The 19,957-nt window shown below is 42.6% G+C and overlaps 1 protein-coding gene across 3 annotated transcripts in view; it reads right to left on the reverse strand.

The window, feature by feature from the left end:
* fhod3b (formin homology 2 domain containing 3b) overlaps positions 1 to 19,957 on the reverse strand; it is a 110,112-nt gene that overhangs the window by 42,228 nt on the left and 47,927 nt on the right. For all 3 annotated transcript variants that reach the window (XM_050047919.1, XM_050047918.1, XM_050047917.1), the window contains exons 4-5: positions 6,804 to 6,871; positions 5,342 to 5,447 (exon numbers count right to left, since the gene is read on the reverse strand). In XM_050047919.1, the coding sequence (XP_049903876.1) occupies positions 5,342 to 5,447; positions 6,804 to 6,871 (174 nt within the window). The remainder of the gene's footprint in view (positions 1 to 5,341; positions 5,448 to 6,803; positions 6,872 to 19,957) is intronic.

The following is a 19,957-nucleotide window of genomic DNA, read 5'->3' on the forward strand; positions in this document are numbered from 1 at the left end:
AAAGGAGAAGCAAATAAGATAAATTAGCAGCTATTGTGTTTGTTTACAGTGTAACACACTTTTGGCAGACAGGCTGCTGCACAGACGTGTCACTGGATGTTCTGCCTCACTGATCTGCCATGTATAAAACGTAACGTCACCACACTGAGAGCCACTATAGAGACTAACAACAGTTTAAACAAAAGGGTCTTGTGTTTCAGGTGCACTTGTGAAAAGGCCTGCTGCCCACTAAAGTTACTGCTGTGTGTGACACTAAAAGCCGGACTGAGCGCTGCATTGGGAGCAGTGTTCTAGGTCCCAGACAGTTTAAGAGGTAATGAAACACTTGACTAGAGCACATCTCCCTTTCCCATCGAGGCCCTCTGAGCAGCTCCCTCTGGAAAACCAGGAAGTCAAGGTGCTTTAACTTATGGCATTATAACTGCCATGTCATTAAAAACAGAAGATCTCAAAATGGTAGCTGAGAGAATGAGAGAGGAGGAAAGGATGAGATAAAAGCACAATATGAAACATGGGCATGATTTATTTGATACAGTAATACCTTCACAGCAGCACAACTCCCTGTGTCTGTGTCTGTGTAAGCTATAAATTCACAAATATAACTTATAGCATGTTGGCCTAGGTGTATACAATATAATACAGCATGCGATGAGATATGGTCAGCTGGCTGTGAAGGTAATTTATGTAATGTTTAAGAATGTGTTTTCCAAAAATGTATCCAACACTGCTTTAACAGGTGTTAAAAATACTGCTTCCCTAAATTCCAACAGATCAAATACTTAAGCTTCACTTCCAATTTGATTCTAACGAGACTTAGAGATGGCTGGTGTTTTGTAAACAACAGCTTGCAGACAGAAATGGAATGGCCTTTAAGAAGCGCAAACAGAGAAAGTGTTGCTAAAAACATCAGCTTATGGCGACGAATGTCAGCAGTGAACCTTTCAAAGAGGTCAATAATTGTTTCAAGTCAACTGTAATTGGTTCGTCTTTAATCTGCCCTCTCTCTGCCGCTCCCATTTTACAGTTACCAATTAAACAGAGTTGTTACTTTTGTTAGTGCTCTTTCTGTAAATACTACAAGTGGAACGACAATCCAGGGGAAACCTTGTTATTTGTTCTTCCACCTCGTCTCCCGGTTTTGCTCATGATAATTAGTACCGCAGGGATCTTTTTCTTACCACAGTGAAAAATTTAGAGTTTGGTGCAGAGGCTTCTTTGACCTTTTGCACAATCTGCTTTCATTTTAGGGCTGCTCTGTGCTGTCAACAGTGATGTGTTACTGTGGCAACCTATGTATTTATTTCTTTGCTGCAAGCGTGGCTGAAAAGACATTTTCTTTATTTGTTTTTAAATGTTTTGACTCAAAGGAAAGGTTACATGTGTTTTCAAAACTTGAGTCGAAGGCTGAGGGCTGACGACTTGGAGAGCAGCTTAAAATGTATAAATAAATGGTAATAAATATGTTTTGAGAACATTCTTAAAGGGACGGTTCACCCTTAAAACAAAAATACATATTTTGCCTCTTACCTGTAGTGCTATCTATCAGTGTGGATTGTTTTGGGGTGAGTTGCTGAGTGTTGGCGATATCAGCCATAGAGATGTCTGCCTTCTTTCAAAAATGATGGAACTAGATGGCACTCGGCTTGTGGTGCTCAAACAGCAATGTCTCTTTCCAGAAATCATGACCTGGTTACTCACGATAATCAACAGACCTTACTGTGAGCAGTTTCATGTAGGACACATATTCTTTGTACCAAACTACACTTGCATACCAGAAGGAAGAGTGCATCTACTGCTAGCTCATCTAGCATAAGTGAGCTTATTAACGGTACAGTTCACCCGAGAAGGATGCCATTAATGTTTAGATCTCATGCTGTTGCAAGCATGAGCCTTTCATGCATGAGTAGATGCACTCTTCCTTCTGCGCTGCCTCCAACACTCTGCAACTCACAGCAAAACAATCTAGATTGACAAACAGCTCCACAGGTAAGAGGAACAATATTTATTTTTGATATTGAGGTGAGCTGTCCCTTTAACTACCAAAACACGCAGTATAAAACCTTCTCTCAGCTTTTTACTTCATCAACTAAAGATTTGTGATTTTGGCAACGATTATAAATGAACATAGACATTCTGTGTTGAATTATACATAACCTCTATGTTCATTTCTGAAATCATCAACATGGGAAAGCTTGTTTCAAAATGAAGAATGAATACCCCTAATGAGCCCTTCATTACCTTTTTGGCCCCAGTGTGTTTGCAGCCCTTCGCCAGGGTTGAATATAAGGCTTACAGGAGGACCAGATGGCATAGGCACCTCTGAAAAAGTGACCTCACACCCATTCCCACTGATGGGGTGATAAAGGCATACAAGCTTCCCCCTGGGCCAAAAACACACGCCTCCAAGGAGCTAGGTCCAGGTCTGGGAGCCCTGTGAGCCAGGTGTAAGAGGCCCAGAGAGGGGCTAGACCCCAGCCAGAAAGACCCAGAAAATACCCACATCACTGAGGGAGCACTAACTGGCCACAGACACCTCCAGGGCTTTGAGAATTCAGAATGAAAAAGTGAGGAAAAAGAAAAAAGTGAGATGGTGTAGATTGCTGGGAGAGCTGCAGGAACTACCATTTACAATGACGGCAATGTTCCAGAGAGCTAGAGCTGGGAACCTGTTCTTGTAAAATGCATGCAGACTGGTGTGCACGTGTGACTGGGCTTTTTTTCATCTACAAAAGACCCATAAGATTGATTTTTATTCATGAAAGAGAGCAAGATTGTTTTGTAGGGAGGTTTTTAATGCACTCCAGACAGATGGGTTCAAGGCTGCATTCCTACTTATTCTTTTTTTTTCTTTTACTGGCCTCAACTTGAAAGACATTACAGTGAAAAAAACCCACATTAGAAGTGATCAATGTTTGATACCGAAGCAATTACTGTTGTTGGTTTTCACTCTGTCTCTCTCTGCATGTGTGAATTTTCAGACACCTAATTTACTTGCCTCCTGGGACTCCTTATGACATCGCTCCTCTTGGAAGTCATCAAGAGTAAAGCAGCCAGATCTATATACATTTCTGACCTGTGCATCTGCGTTCCAGAACATGCTCGACTTGTGTTCTCCAACACATGGCTCACGAGGGAGCGTGATCTGCTACAATCCACATTTCCTCAGCTGGTCAGGAGAAATTGGGTCAGGAGTTGAGACAGGTTAAAAGGGCTTTTGGGAGAGTGGTAGTTTGGTTTAGTTTCTCATGGTGATGTAGAGATACATGAGGGGAAACTGCAGAGTCTGCAGAGATGAAGCGATAAATTAGCACATGAAAGAATGGAGAGAGTCCCGCAGAAACGCTCCGAGACAGATGTTTTATCTGAATTCTCTGGGAGGTAAAGGGGGGGAAAAAAGGACAGCACAATAAGGAGGGGTGAAAAGATATGAGAAGTGGTCTCATCATTCACAGCACAATGACACTAACAACTCTTACATGTGGTCATCTCTGAAGTTTCCAAAAGCCTGTCGTCCTCATCCTCTGCCTTGTTTTGGCTATTTACTCTGCGTGATTTATCTGTCTGAGTCAGAGAGCAGGCCAAGTTCAGATGAAGCATCAAACATTAGCCATCAGAGCCTGCAGAGGTAGTCCTGGCGGGGTCATGTTCATGTTTATAACTTGCCTGGGGGGCAACATCAGTACTTTCTCACAGACATCCGCCCTTTTGTTTCAACAACAGAAAGGGTCAACAGTGAGCAGGTTGGAAAATTAGAGAGCACGCTTTTACAAACAGGCAGCATCTCATTGAATAAACATGAGGGGGATAACTGACTGAAATGTGCACCCCAAATTGTGAGGGTCAAGTAAACTGTGGCTTCTTTTTATTGAGGCTAATAAAGAAATAACAAAATAGATGTTTGGACTATGAAACTGTAGTCTTACATGTTCTGGAGGGCGTGAACCTCTCAAGTTGCCTCTCTGTCAGCTCTGCTAAATTTGTGCTTGATTAACACAAATTTACAGTCGATTATTTTACAAATTTTGGTTGTGCTTTTTGTAACTGGCATTGGACGGTGATGGCATTGGCATATGGCTGCAGGTCACTTTTCAGGATAGGAAAATAAACTCACCACTCTCCTCCTGCTGACTCTGCTACCTGGTCAGTCGAGGTTTTCAAATGTAAATGCTAAGGACAGACATGGGAATGCCTGACTTCATCAACATATTCGCCGCAAGGGGAATAAACACTCAGGCTCGCTGTCATACAACCATTCAAAAACGGCTACAGAGTAGAATCATACGTTGGACAGAACAGGCGTTTGGGAAGAGCAAGCATGCAGCTATCTTGTTGAGGTCAAAATATAAATTTAAATTTGATTGTATTGTATTATTTGTTAATCTACACAATTTTTTTAGGCGATATAAAGTTGAAATGCGTCTTTTTGCAAGCACACAGCAAACAGGTGAGTAGCACAGGGTCAGACATGAATGGCACTGGAGCGGTCTGAGGGTTCTGTGCCTTGCTCAAGGGCATCTCAGCAGCTCCCAGGAGGCGAACTGGCACCTCTCTGGCTGCCAGTCCCCACTCCTTACTAGGTCTGTACGGGGATTTGAGCTGGCGACCTACCGGTTCCCAAACCAAGTCCCCTCGGATTAAACTACTGCTGCCCCAATATGAATTGATTGATTGAATGAAACATTTACCACAAAAAACTGATCCAAGTTCATGTGTTTGTGTCCTTATGAAGTGGTGTCTCAGGATGATTAACAGAAATGCAACATTTTTTTCTGAAAAGATGAAGAAATACATGAGGAAAAACAAAAAAAGAAAAGAAAAGGAGGGGAAATTAGTTTTATGATCTGCAATATCCTGCCAGAACTTTTATTAGCCACTTAAGCATGTGTGACCTGCCCCCTCGCAGCAGGCTGTTAAATGGTAGTGACCTTGAAGCGAGTGCTATGAATCCCTTGGTCCTCTAGTATCCCCGAACGTGCTGCCCCTACCCCTCCCCGACCTCAACACACATGATCTTTCACCTCACCGACGTGGGACAGATAAATTAACCAGCTGCTAAACTTGGCCTCGCTTCCACATTATCTGTGGCACACATTTGAGCGTGTTTATATGCCGGAGGTGTGTGAGTGTGAGAAGGTCATCAAGCGCAATCATCAATTTACATGGTGTATGTAAACACATGTGGTTCTGGAAAGGTTTATGGAAAGAAAAGTGTTACAGGATTGATTAATAACATCCTCGATTAGCACGTGTTGTAAATTGAGGTGTGAGAAAGCAGAGACGAGGGAAGTATGTTGTGAGTTTACTGGTGGAAAGGAATGGCTCTGTTCTGCAGTGGACGTACCCCTGAGGATGTAATTCTGGTAGTTCTGGTCGGCTTCAGCGCCCACTTTAATCAAACACGTCAGTCCTTCTGCCACCACAAACTCGTGCACCAGGTCCTTGTCATCCTGGAAAGAGGTCAAGAACAATGAGAGACATATGCAAGAACAATCTTGTCATACATCATAGACAGAGCCAAAGACTGGATTGTTTTGATAACTATTTCTTTTCTTTCTTCTTCTTAATGTGATAGATTTAGTTCTGCCTTCCATCACATAAGTGTCCTCTGACATAAACCTTTGAGTGCATGAACATTGGTTGTAAATCACAGACTGAGAATGAAAGAGCATGTGGAGAAATAATGATCTGGAACCCGTTGTTTAATAGCTCACACAACTATTTCCAATTACTTATGTGATAAAGAAATAAATTAACCGCTAAAACAACTGCAGGAACTGTTGAGATGATTTATGCTGACCTTAATGTTCACAAATGATATGAATGCTTTATGCACAAAGTAGACAAATAGCTTCCAGCAGCAAATGTGACGCAACAAGACAAACTTTCTATTGCTTTAACTCAAAAAGCAAACAAACAAAAAAGCTATTAGTAGTAAGAGCAGGTACTTAGACTTATTTATGTGATACAGCATTTGCCAGAATGCACATTTCTCAGTTCAGCCAAAATCCTCAGCTTAATGAATTCATACTCATGTATTTGTTTGCATTCAGTTATAGCTGCTGCAATCGGCTCACAGTGTGCACATATTCCTGTTGCTTTGGCCTCTCCACTTCATCCCACATTTTGTTCTCGATGACAAAACCACCTGCATCTCTCACACCTGTCGATGACTCTGAAATACGACTCTGTTATTTAAGACTAAACATGCACACTGTGCTACTGCAGTGTAGAAAAGTAATACTGATATACGGCCAAGTGGACATTTTATTCCACAACAACAACAATCAATATTCTCTACAGCGGAAACCCCACAAAGCCACTCATGGTGTAAAAAGTGAGGTATTCTAATCTATTCTGGGCCTGCATCAACGTCTGCTGCTCTCTTTTCCATCTAGCAGTCGGTTAACCCTCCCCCTCTATGGCCGACTGCCCGCCAGGCCGGCCCAGCCCAGCCCAGTGTGTGAAGTATGACCAGACCTGAACACTCCACAGCTGCCACGAAGGCAGACTCTCAGCAGCACAACTCTGCCTCAAGAAAACAATGCTGTGTCCAAGTGTGAGTGTGCACTGACGCATGTGTGCACGCTTCATATAGCTGTTGCATATAAATGTGTGTGCATAGGAACATTCAAAGCCCTGGAGCATTGCAGGAGATACTTCACATGCTGACAAATGCTGCATTTTGGAGAGTGATCATGAAAAAAAAACCGTCAACAGTGGAATTCACTGGATCTTATGAGCTGGAGATTTTAAAAATATGTTTATTAAGGATCCAGCAAAAGCTAAGAGACAGATATGATTACCTGAAAAATCTGCTTGAGGGAAAAGAGGGCTCTCCGTAGCTCCCGTCCAGTTGAGTTGTAGAGTTTTTCTGTGTGGAGAGAGGAAAGGAAAAGAATGGAAATATCAGCTGACAGTCACACACGTGGTATCTTTCTATTATGTTGTCATACAAAAAGTGAATAAAATATATGGACAAGAGACTCATTTTGACTTTTCTTGAAAAATAAAGTGCCTATCTACTTGTGTTTTAGTGTATCGCTTGCATCAGACATAATGAACTACAAATATCTGCCTCAAAATCACTTCCTTGTGTCCGCGTCATGCACACATCATTGGCAGTAATTATCCCGAGAAGCTAAATGTGAAAAATGTCCTGCAAGAGTAATAGTGAGAGCAACAGAACAGTAGGAGCAACTCAGAGCACATCTGTGGAGAGTTAGTGAACAGTGGATGTTTCCTGCTGACAAAGCCATATCTGTAGCTTAGCATAATACAAAGTCAAAGGCAGAAACTTAAGCCAATAGCCACCACAACGGCTAAGGAACAATACACCCATTAATCAGTTATGGAAACACCACAGAGCATTAGAGGAGAGGTATGATGGATGACAGATGCTTGTGATGGAGGCGAACATCTCCTGCAACTACTCTGACAATCCTTCACCCTGTGTGCAGTCTGCAGAGGCTGCCAGGGAGTGGCAGCGTTGAGCTCAATCCTTGTAGCTCACTCATCACTGCTGTGTGAACTCTCTCTGACTCAGCAAAACCTGCCTCTTGCTGCTGTGCAGATACAGCAGCATACAGTACAATACAGTGCAGTGCAGAACAATTCAGTACGGGCACTAGCTGTTTCTCTCTCAGTGTTTTCTTTTTATTTGGATGCAAAATGTCCTTCAGTCTGCCTTTGATCGTTCATTGCTCGAAGGCATGACATGTCTTAGTCAGCAAGGATCAGACAGGAGACTGGCATGTACACAAACACGCATGAAAACAGTGGGGCAGTTTGTTTCTCTCTCCCTCTCTCACACGCACCCACCCCTACATAAAGCTCTTTACAATGTGGCTGCAGTCTGTTTGTTGCACCACTGCAGCTGTTGCAGTCCTGACCGGATGGGCAGGATTTATCAGAGCTGATGCATCAGTGTTTTTAGGTAGGACTTGGATACTCGAAACATGCAACTGAGAAAGGCGAATAAGCACTCACAACATATGCACCCCTCGTACACATAAACACACAAATGATCTGTGCCCATGAGCTCCTCGTCTTCACAAACAGCTGCCACTAATTCTATTCACAAGTGTGAGAAACACACACAAATGAGAGCATATGCTTGGGATTCAGAGCAACAAACCTCTATTCATTATTGTCCCTTTAGCTGATGAACTGAGAGCGAGACAGAAACAGGGTGTGTTGCCAGTTCTGCGGGCAAAACACGGGCTACTTGTAGACACCAGACGGAGTGTGTACTCGAATGACGTGCCTTTTCAGTAACACACAACATTTGCACAACACACATAAAACTTCAGACGCAATGACAGCTTGTATATAGAGGCCCACTGAGACAACTAGCATGCAACATCAGGAAATCCAACCTCTCTGTGAAAAGGACATTTTCATTTGTCAGCAAGCTATTTATTAATAACACTCACTTAATAACAATTCTCAACAAGTCCCAGCCCGTCATAATAATACTAAATATGAGTCAAAATGTGGTTTAAATTTCTGTATTACATTACTAGGCTAATATTTGCTGCCATGCATGTTCAATGACATGTCATCCCATTCTACTTGAGACAAACAAGACATTGCAGGTGATTTTGTAATGTATACAAACTGGGACTAAGCTAGATGTGGTTAAAAGGCTCCTGTTTGATGAGGTTGCACAGTGTAATCAAACACCTCTCAGCCCAGTTCCAGCAGAGCCCCTTATCTTTAGAAGATGTCTTGTTTCTAATTTATGACTCTGATGGTATTTGGTACGAGTGCAGCTGAGCTTTCAATGTCTTGTACACTCAGTGCCGTACATGGCTCAGATGCATGATGAGCAGATGAGTATTGGTCTTTTACGGAAGAGTCCCAGCCAGTTACTGGCAACAACATCCACAAGGAATAAATCTCTGCAAGTCCAGAGGTATTAGAGAGGAAGCTGTGCAATGTTGGTGATTTGTGTCTTTATAAATAACAGGAAGGAACTGTGACCGGGCCTTTTCGGCTCGGGCCCCCCAGCTTTGGAACTCCCAGCCTGTGCATGTCAGGTTTGCCAATTTGGCAACATCTTTTAACTCTCCTCTCAAGAGTGACATGTTGTTGTGGTTGCATCTTTGTCTTTAATTCTTCTGATATTATATACAGATTTTTATATTTAGTCTGAGCTCAAGCCTGTAGTCAATTCTACATTATGTAAAAAGTAGCCAGAGCTTTTTAACTAGTGCACCCTCCCCTGCAGGTCAAGGTAAGGCCACATCCATCGCCCTGTGCCTCAGGAAGATGACTCAGAGTTCAGATTAAGGATCTCTAAACAGACAAGCTCTCTGATCACTGGAGTGGAAAGCCACAGGAAGATATTCTGGTTACTCATCGCACCTTCACCTTACAAAGCAAACTTGATTTGTTGTGCTACTTCAACTCACGCCTTGAATCAGCACGCTTTCTTTCTCTTTAAAGTCATAATTGCACTTTCTTAGTGACATTGTATATTAATTGGTCGACAGACAAATTACACCAAGCACTGCTGAACAACCAGTGATGCCAGGATCACAGCACAGCACTACAGCGGTGATGCATCAGCACCTGGGCTGCCACTTTGTTTGAGTAAATCCCAGGAGCATGTTTCGTGTGTGTGTGTGTGTGTGTGTGTGTGTGTGTGTGTGTGTGTGTGTGTGTGTGTGTGTGAATCAGTAACAGCATGGCAGAGAAAATTCTTCCATGCAGAGTTCCACTGCCATTCACCTCAATAAAACTGTCAGAAAGTTATTTCTGCCAAACACTAAATGAAGCCCATCTGCAGGAACACAGTTTCTCCCTGTCCCTGTCCGCAGTCCACACAACGATGCACCTCCCAGAGGCCCATCTCTAATGAGAAATAGCTCAGTGGAGATTAGTTCCATACCGTTTGGCACAGATATGCACCCAAAAGTATGGGCCCTCTGCATTTCCCTCTTCGGGAAAAGAACCTTGGTACACGTTTATTCAGAGGAAATGTTTGGGAACCCCATCTCTCACAGTCATATTTACCTGAAACTTCAAACTCAATAGCTCACTACATGTGTCATGGATTTATTATTGGGCCAAGACAAAGCGAGGGCAAGAAGAACAAAGAAAAATATGATAGATAGCAAAAAGTTTGGGCACTCAGAACATTCTGGGCACTTGCAGCTTTCCACAGCCTGACCTTCAGACTGATGTAATATTCCCTTTTAATGTCAACAGGAGTTTACACTCAAGAGCAATGTTGCTTATTAGTCTTCATACCACAAAACAAGACATGCTGAAACTTAAAAAATGCTCAAGTGCAGCTGAGGACAAGCAGCCCCATTTTTCCTGTCATTTTTACATTCCCCTCAGGCTTTTACTGACAAGAACCTGACGGGGAAATGACTCAACAAAGCGAAAGCGTTTTTGATACCTCATATTAATGTACCATAGGGAGCAGCTGTTTTCGCCTCTTAAATTGCAACACACAGTCACGTTTTCTCAGCTGGGATAGCTACAGGGATGTAATGGTCTCATAATTATAACAATCATAAAGGCAGGAGTGGAATTTCTATAATCATCAGGAATGTGCTCAACTACCTCGGAGAGGAAGACCTGCTGTGGGGCCTGGTATACTCAGATAGGCTAGGACTTTGTGCATGGTTGTGCTACTGCTGAGAGGACAACTTTTAGAAGCAAATCTGTCTTGTGCTGCTTCAGACACCTTCTGATTCTCTGTGTCAGTGCCAGCACATTCCAGTTTCATGTGAGTCATAGGTCACTTTTTATTTATCTCCACGTGCCAATCTGTACCCAAGCCCTGTCCCCACCACTCGCTGCTGGACAGCTAACAAATTATTTGACAAGCAAAAAAAGAAGTTTGCCAATAAAGCCATTAACCTTGCTCGTTTTCCATCTGCATCTGTGTATCTAACATGCTCAGTTACTCATCTGCTCGCATGCCTTTGTTTCCAGAAAGTGCCATAAAATGAAAAGGATGACTACCACTGCTCATGCTCCGCACCGCAGGCGGAACACATAAACCACATCCAAAGCACAGCCAGGAAACCCACAAAGACCCCATTGGGCAGGACAACCCCACACACACAGCTGTAAATTACACTGTGTTTGCTTTCAGGAGTGGAGCTGACAGACAAGAAGAAGAAGGGGAGGATCTTTGTAGCATCAAATTGGTGATTGTCTATAAAACTGTCTTACAATGCACAATCAGATGAACAGCTTTTATGTGTGGGATGAAGAGATGCTGAGGTTTAAAAGAAATCATTAACCGTATGAGACCATGGAGGATTTGCTACTGGGGAAAAAACAGGGAAACATCCATAACTAGAAAGCTAACATATGACAATTGTGGGGCACGCAGTTTTGCTAAACCTGCACGAGTAAGACAAATAGAAACTGTCATTCTCAAAGCATCCGCAAAGGATAACTGAGCTTCACTGCAAAAACAGTCCAATGAACAAAGATCATTTTATATTAGCATCTTCACAGAGTTGGTGGTAACTTGAGGGCATTAATAAGTTGTGTCATGCCCATGTTCTTTTACAGTCTGACAGTGAGCATTTGAAAACACTAGCAGCACTGAAAGACTGGCGTATTCCCAAATACAGTCTCGTTGGTCGGGAGCTGTAGCAGTCTGAAATTTTCCGTTTTCTTTTTGTCTGTTCTTGGCGCAAAGGCAAAATTTATACTTTGTCACATGCAAAAAAAGGCCAAATTGTACCCAGCTGCAAACCTTTATGGGCGTATTTGGACTGTAATATCATCAACGCAATACTTTTTGTGACTTGGACCTTGAGATCGGGCAGACAGCGGTTTCAAGTGATTCACAATTCATGTTGCTATCAGCGACCGCAATCCACTCTTTGTGAATTCGTCCATGAGAGCTTCTTTGAAGGAGGTAGGAAAAAGAAAAAGTATCCCAACATTTGACCTGCTTAATACCAAAGCTTTATTTTGGTCATGAAACCACTAATTACTCAATTTCCACTCACCCACTCACTCCCACAAGCATGGTTAAAGCTCAGCTCGGAGTAGAATGGGGTGTAATGGTAATTAACTCTCCTTCCTGGAGAAACTTCAGAGACTACAGGTGGATTCTGGGTTGGATGTATTTTTGTGTTGCAGGAATAGAGGTCAGTGTGTGCTGCAAAGTTCTGGTCTGGTCAAAGCTGGACCTTAAGAGTGGACTTCAGTCCCATGCCAGCGCCCAGCCCATGTCTGCATTTAGCCCTGTCTCAGAGAGCCCGTTCCACTGGTCAGTAAAGGCCACAGACTCTGTGAGAGGTGACGGCGGTCAGACTAAGCTCAGGCAAACTGTAGCCATCTGGGAGACCACAGTCTTGTGTGTGCCAGCACCGCCACATCACTGCCTGCCATGTGTAAGGATAAAGGGACCCATCTTTCATTTTTGTCTTCTGGTATTTTCATGAGAAACCCTTGAGTTTACAGTATGCGTAATGGCCCTCTGCAGTCACGAAACACAGCAGCACAACAACATCAACACTGCTTCCTTCTGCTTCCTTCTCATTTTTTCCTCTTCTCCTTTCTCACTCTGTAAGGGAAACCTGGTCCAACATTTATGAAGAGAAAACACAAGTAATTAAGATTGAAGACCTCCCAACATGTGCATCAGCTTGTAACGCGCTACTTTGTGGACTGGAGTTTCATGTGCTCGTTTTATCCCTTTCTCCTTGAACAAAAACATAAGGTGAACGATGGGTCAATAAAAGCACTCAGTTGGAAATCATTAGGCGGGAATGCAGGTAAGAATGAGATCACTTTCAACGTGTCTGGGTTTTCAGTGCAACCAAAAAGTGGATAAAGACAATTACAAGGACAATGTGTGTGTGTACATGAACATGAACTGCTCACAGGAAAGACTATGCACACACAGACTGCACACAGACAGTTTACAAACTGCACAGAGGAATAAGGCCATTAATTAATTTGTTCCTGTTGCCTGGAGTTTATTCAAATGCTTTGGAAGTTGTGATGGAAGACATATGGAGATGATGGTTTAGATTAGTGAAAACTGAGTCGGGCCACACACACTACAGAAGCCTCTGTCATTGGGAGCAGGCCTCACAGGAAGGCCCGGATGGACCCACGGGGCGTGAAAATCTCTAAGCAGACGCACAGCTAAGGCATGGGACAAGATCAAAATCATCAAAATAACTAATAAATCCGGGCTTAATCTAGTGATGAGAAAAGAGTTAACATAGTGTGCAGGGCTGCAAAAACTTCAGGTCAAATGTGTGCTGCCTTTGTATGTTTTGCTAGCATTAATATAGATCATTTCCACGTAGAGCTCACAATAAGATATGTCTGAACACACGTCCTTTCACCTATGTTAATGACAGTGTTAGGAGCATGCAAATAAACTATGCTAATCTATTTTGATTCGATTTCCTTCACGGATGTTGTACCTGGACTTCCTCTGCACACTGCGCAGAGAGCATGGTGTCTAAAATCCCACAGGAGCAGTGAGGAGATCAGGTTTCTGGGCTGCGACACTCTATCCTGGCAGAGACATTTGATACCAAGGCATACCACCGCTTAGTTCCAATAAACACAAAACCCGCCCCGCAGAGCTCAACGGCACTCATTGTCCCTCTGTGGAAATAGGGAAATTGGATTGTTGTGTTTATTGATGTGTTTACATAGGGCTTTCAGTTAAAGTTTATGTTTTTGTCAGTCACAATAATTCTTCTGGAAGGCAGCAGTGGCATTTGTCTTTTAGCTTGGAGTGGTTAGTTTAGAGCAGAGTACTACTCTTTAGCCCCGTATATCTTTTCATTATTCGTGAGAGGTTGAAAATGTTCCGCAGAGCACTTAAAGGGCATCGCAGGCTAATTATCTCCTGGTAAGTCTCTTCAATAAACTGTGCGCTAACCAGCCGTCAAGATGCTATCTGACGCTGTCAAAGAGAAACAGTAGAGGAAAGCGAGGGTGGAATCTGCAGAATTCCAGACGAGGAGAGACATGACAGCAAGGCCAATGTGAGGACAGACAAATCTTTCATTAGTGCCTGCCTGTCTAATGAGTCATTCCTTAGCTACCAGGTGGGGTGACCCTCACTACACCCCCTCCCCAGTAAATACCCCCTTTTCTTCCCTCGCCTTTTTTTTTGTAGCCCACTGCCCCCCTTTCACCTCCTCAGCAGGGTTTCCTCACACTCGCCACCACTGACACAGATAGTTAGTGGAGCGGAGAGCAGGGTAAAGGCATGTACCCATTCAGCAGACTGGACAAAAGCCTGACACAGATATGAACTAAGGGATCGACAATTGAAGTGGGGTCTGATTGGGGGTGGTGACAAGGACAGCTGTAACACAATTAAACAAGTCACACTAAAGTTATGGTAACTGCTGGTCGTTAGTATTATTTCAGTGACTCTGCAGGTGAATGCTCCCCTAATAATCTCCGTATACGAGTTTGGAAGGAGGGTTGGTCGAGGTCGTTCCCCATGTGTTGCTTGGCAGCTGCTTCGGCCAAACAGCTTTTCTTACTGCAGTAAAAACAGCCATATACATGCAGGACCAGATGCTTAAAGAGTAAGATTTTAAATCTCAGTCGATATATTCGTCTACTATCACATCTGCACACACATCGCTCATTTTTTATGTGGGGATTTTTATCTTTTTATCTATAAAAAGCAGGCCCACAAAGCCAAGAGCTTTTCTCTATTCAGACTTTATGATCCTTAAAATCAAAAACGTTTCACTTCATGTACTGCAATTAATTGAGAATTTTAAATTAAGAATTTTCTTTTCTTTCTAAAGTGGTAGAGTTGGAAAATATTCTCGTCAATGACCTCGATGACTCTCCCCTAACCCACTTCATCCCCCTCTTCCTCTCTCACTCCTCTTGGCTCTCGCCGCCTCTGACTTCGCTCCCCTCCTATTCTTAACAACCTGACACGTGGGGAAATGCACCAGTGCAAACTCTGTCCAATAAACACAGTTGTGCTGAGACCACATCTATTTCAGATTCTGCTCTAGGAATAGGAAGCAGACCGATGTGGGAGCACACACATCTGTGACAGTACACCATCTCATTTCAGTACTGGCCACACTGCGACTGTACTTAATGGAAAAGAGATGGAAAAAAGCTCTCCCATCTGAGAGTCTTCCTGTCAAAAACAAAGTTTATGCATAAGTTGCAGTTTCCTTCCAATTCCCTTTAAAAACATTTATTTATTTATAATTTCTTCAGTGACAAAATATGTTTCCTCATCAGTGAGGAGGAGGAGGACCTCTGGCACCTGTCTGTCAGTGGTTTCAGTAAAGACACGATCTAGTTAACCTGACATCCAGTCTAATGAGAGCAGCCCCTTGTCATCAGTGTTGCTCCAAACCCATAATGACCCGAGGTAATTACTTCCACCAGTCACAGACAGATGGACACTTAAAAACACATTTGATAAGAATGAGAAGTCTCCAGATTTGGAGTTTCAAAAAAATGTTCACATCAATTTAACGAATAAGTGTTTCTTTACAACATGACCAACTTTTCTTTTTTTTTTTACCTCTTAGGATAAACACACCATAAAAACCCACTGGTCAAAGTCACATAGCTGAAGACAGTCCTGTTGTTGTTGCCCATGAAAAGTTACCCTTTTGGAGATACGCAGTTTTCACATCAGTGCCTGGCAGGAGATAAAACGTATTGCACTATGCATATGACAAACATCTTGCAAAGGGAACATGCAGTATTCGCTACATTTGAGAGCATATGGAAGCTGATTTAACTGGTTACTGCACACAATGAGGCTTGCACTGAAAACCTCTAAGAGCAGGGCTCAACATAGAGAAATAAAGTATGTATGAGCAAAATGGAGTAGAGGATTGTACAAGTATGGACAATCCTCACAGAGTTATGAAGATAGAAACAACAAAAAGACCAAGCTCTGTTTCTCCCACATACTGTGCAATATCTTCAAACACCACTCATTTCTTGGCTGTGCGAACTTTATGCCATTATCTTTGATCCAGAGCCACAATCAGACCAGCACACACGTTACCTACGGTACAATCATCAAACAAGCTCTTGCATGAGTTGAACTTTATTGTGTGTGTGTGTGTGTGTGTGTGTGTGTGTGTGTGTGGGTGTGTGTACTTTCCCTTTTGGATCTGGCCTCGAAAGTCTACATAGTGAGATGACCTCCAATGAATGCAACAACAATGACGATTGAGCTTCAATAAAACTCTGTCCAGCTTTAACTGATATCGTGGCCATTAACTGGGGCACATAGAACGACCTGTAGCGTACACCCTGTAAGTTACTTGACGATCCTGGTCTCGCACGAGAGCCCTGTCATGTCAGATTTTTGCACCTTGGCACTGGCTTTGCTATGCCAAGCTGGGTGTGAAGTGTGAGCTGACTGCTGACAGGCGGCAGAGCCTGGAGAGAGGTCAAGTCAGCACTATTACAGACAACCCAAGAGGCAAGATACAACGGACTTATATGAAAGGCATACTGTCATTAGAGAGGCATGATATCCGTGCTTATGTTAGACATATCTGACACTGTACATATCAAACATGAGATGTGCAATCCTATCCAAACTGCTGACTTATTTTCTTATGGATCAGAGGAGTTTCATCTTTAATCGTTAATTATCTCTGTTGTCGAGGAGGTGTTTTGTTTGGATAGGCTGAGGTGTCATTGAAATGAACATAATCCATGCTTGGCACAGACAGTCAAAGGACTGAAAGACATGGTTTGTCCTCTGGGGCCAACCTGTTTGCCCAACTGGAACAAATTCGCAATCAACATGACTGACTGCCCACTCTCCAAAATCCTACTTAACAATGCCAAATGACTGATGTGTTCGCTGTTTTATTCCTCATGGATCATATCAGAAATTTCTCACTCATGTTTGCGCTGGCAGATAAGGATTTAATATTTGCTTGGCAAGCCAAATGACTACAGTCAACAACCGCCTATTGGCATAGTAAAAATGTTTTTGTTTTTTTTTCTTGTGGACCTGACTGACTTGTACAAACTGGTGGTGGATATTAGACAAGCACTGTTGCTCAACACTTTATTTCACCTTCTGGCATGAAAAAGTGATATCCACAGCTACACCTTAACACAAACACAATGCTTGTTTCTCTTTGCAGTACAGTGCTCAGAAAAAAATGAGCCATATCTGAAATATTCAAGCATGTCATCCTCCCTGTCATCTTAATGGGCAGGGTCAACTGTCATTTTTCTCCAGCGACACTGGGCCTCATAGCACCCCCGACATATTTGGACTGGTCTGAATAAATGCGGTAAAACAGTACCCTGGATCACTGTACCACACCGGGCCTGTCTCGGAGAGGAGAGCTCAAATCCATCAAACTCAGACACACTCGCACACACACAGCAGACATTAATCCGTATCATGATGAAAGGAGATACAGAGCGACTCCACAAATTTGAGATAAAATGCAATAATACCCCCTCTGATGGATAGGAGCGCCCTTTGTGATCTCATGTTACCCAAGGAAAATCAACAAGAGATGGGCCAGTACATTGCAGCAGGCTCCTTGTCTACATTTTTCAGCAATACGCTGGGCCTCTTCCTCATCATTCATCTGTCATGTGTGAGGATATCTACTGCATTTTCCAAACGATTCTGTTCAACTATGTGTAGGAAAGCAAGGGCTTTTTACCATGCGTAATCCTTAATGAGCTAATACAGCATTATTGCTGGGTTTAGTTTGCAGTTGTTCTGATGAGAAACAGATTAGAGCAGGGCTTCATTTGTGCCAGATCCTGCCGAAACAGGATCAGGGACCTCTCGGTTCTCGGTCAAGTTTGAGTTTTGTGCTCATGAGCTAACATTACGGCAATTCATTAGGATATCCTCAAAAACAAGGAAGAAACTGGTAAAATCTCCTAAACAAAAACAAATGTGTTGCATTTCTTTAAACCAGCAAGTCCAGTAGATAATAACAGCGCACAGCAAATGCATTGCTAGTAGCAGCGATGCTAGCACAGTGGGCTCTATGGATGTTCTGTGGGCTGTTTTGGACACATAAAAAGAAAGATAAGCAGGCATTTTTATCACTACTCTCTGCTGTGTAGTGTTGATGATTGATTAGGAGAGTGATGATGATGATTAATGCATCAGGTAACTTAATAGGGGACACAACATTTGATCAGACCCACAGCTAAGCAAGAGGGTGTTTGTGCTGTGAAATGACTGATGAAAATGTGTAAGCCCCATTGTGCATGTAGTATTCCCATCATTGTTAGCATATAGTGTTTACTAGGCTTTACTAGCGTCAGATGATGCGATAATATTTTCTATCAGTGTGCTGCAAATAGCTGCAAATGATCCGTGACCCACCAATCCACAGCCTCTCCATGTTCCAGCACCTTCTCTTAGGTAATGTCTCTAAAAGCATGAGTTCCCTAAATTAACTGTGAGTCACAGAATATTTAGGACAATTTTCTACAACTAGCAAATCTTGTTTCTCTTGGTTATAAAGGGAAAACTTGAACTGAAAAAGAACAACAAAACCATCTGCTACAGTTAAAACAAGAAACAGAGCTCTGGTGCTTTCGATATTATTTTCTTAGTTTGACAACCTAACAAATGTCTTCCCAGAATGACTATTTTGAAAAATACGCCTGCTTGGAAAATTAAACAAGCCCCATATCTTCAATACAAAACAAAGGGGAAAATTACTGCTTCAATGAAAAGTGAGACAGGAGAAAGTCTGCTTTACTGGCAACTGCTGCCCACTTCTAAGAGAGACATACCTGGCTTTCAGAAAACATGCCCTGGCAGTCTAAATCAAACGAAGAGAATTCTGAAAACCACCATTAAGCGCCAGTCATGCATCCCTATAGCATGACAGTGTCAAGGTGGAGAGGGATTGGCTGGCACGCCTAAAGCACCCTCAATTTCTGATAGGATAAAAAGGCGTTTTGGCTCGCAGCACTACAGAGGATCAGCCGTCTTTTGGCAAGAAAGAATGCTAAGTGTTCTCTTACCTTATTTAGCCAAAGCCAGCCATCATATTACAGAGCGTGCGATGGAAAAAAAGGCAGAGGCATGGGCCAAGATTATGATCCAAAGCTATAAAAAACAATGTCAACAAAACATACCTTAAAGTAATGAAAAGATATTTGTGGTATGAGGATGACAAGAGGTGTGCCCGGCCTCAACACTCACATTATTTAGGGAGGAACCACATGCCGTGGGATAAGAGAGTTTCCATAACATTTATTTTGTAGGAAAGGGATGGGGTGGATATATGGCACCTCTTGTTACTCCAACAAGTGGGAGAGATATTCAAAGACTAATTCCAGATTAATGCAATCTGCTCTAAGTGCATGAAGACTGTCAAGCATGACAAGACAGAGTGAGATGTTTAGCTGAGCTATTTTCTTATTACCCAGCTAATAACAAATTAGAGTAGATTCCAACACTAATGGCTAAAACAGCCACGCTCACACGACTGACACACTCTAAAATACGGTGTTTATTATCTTATTACTATATTTTATCCACTGGCACCGAGTCTCCATTATTCTCTGCAGGACTTCCAAGTATGTGTGTGTGAGTGCTTTATCACATGAGTGTTTGTGTGTCTCCCAGGATGATAGAGGTAAGAGATTCCTGGCAGTCTTCGCAAGGAAAAGTACTGAAATGTGGGACTGGGAACATGTTGCAGTAAAAAAAATAAAAAGAAATCATTCAATAAAACCTCGACAAAAATAGCAAATAAAATGTCTTGTAGCTTTTAAAGTGTCAGCAACCTAGTTATACTTTGGTTATAGATCATAACTAGTCTGTGTAAACTGGCTGTCTTTACCATCCTAACCTCTAGAGGTCTCTGTCTGGTATTTTTTTCCCCAAGCTTTACTGTGTTTGAGAAGTAGAGTTAACAGGTTTAACTATCCCAACAAGACGGGAGGCCAGAGTAATAAAGCCAGAGGAGAAAAAAAGAGAGAGAAGGAC

The sequence above is a fragment of the Epinephelus moara genome, chromosome 6 (genome assembly GCF_006386435.1).
Source record: "Epinephelus moara isolate mb chromosome 6, YSFRI_EMoa_1.0, whole genome shotgun sequence".
Classification (NCBI taxonomy): Eukaryota; Metazoa; Chordata; class Actinopteri; order Perciformes; family Serranidae; genus Epinephelus; species Epinephelus moara.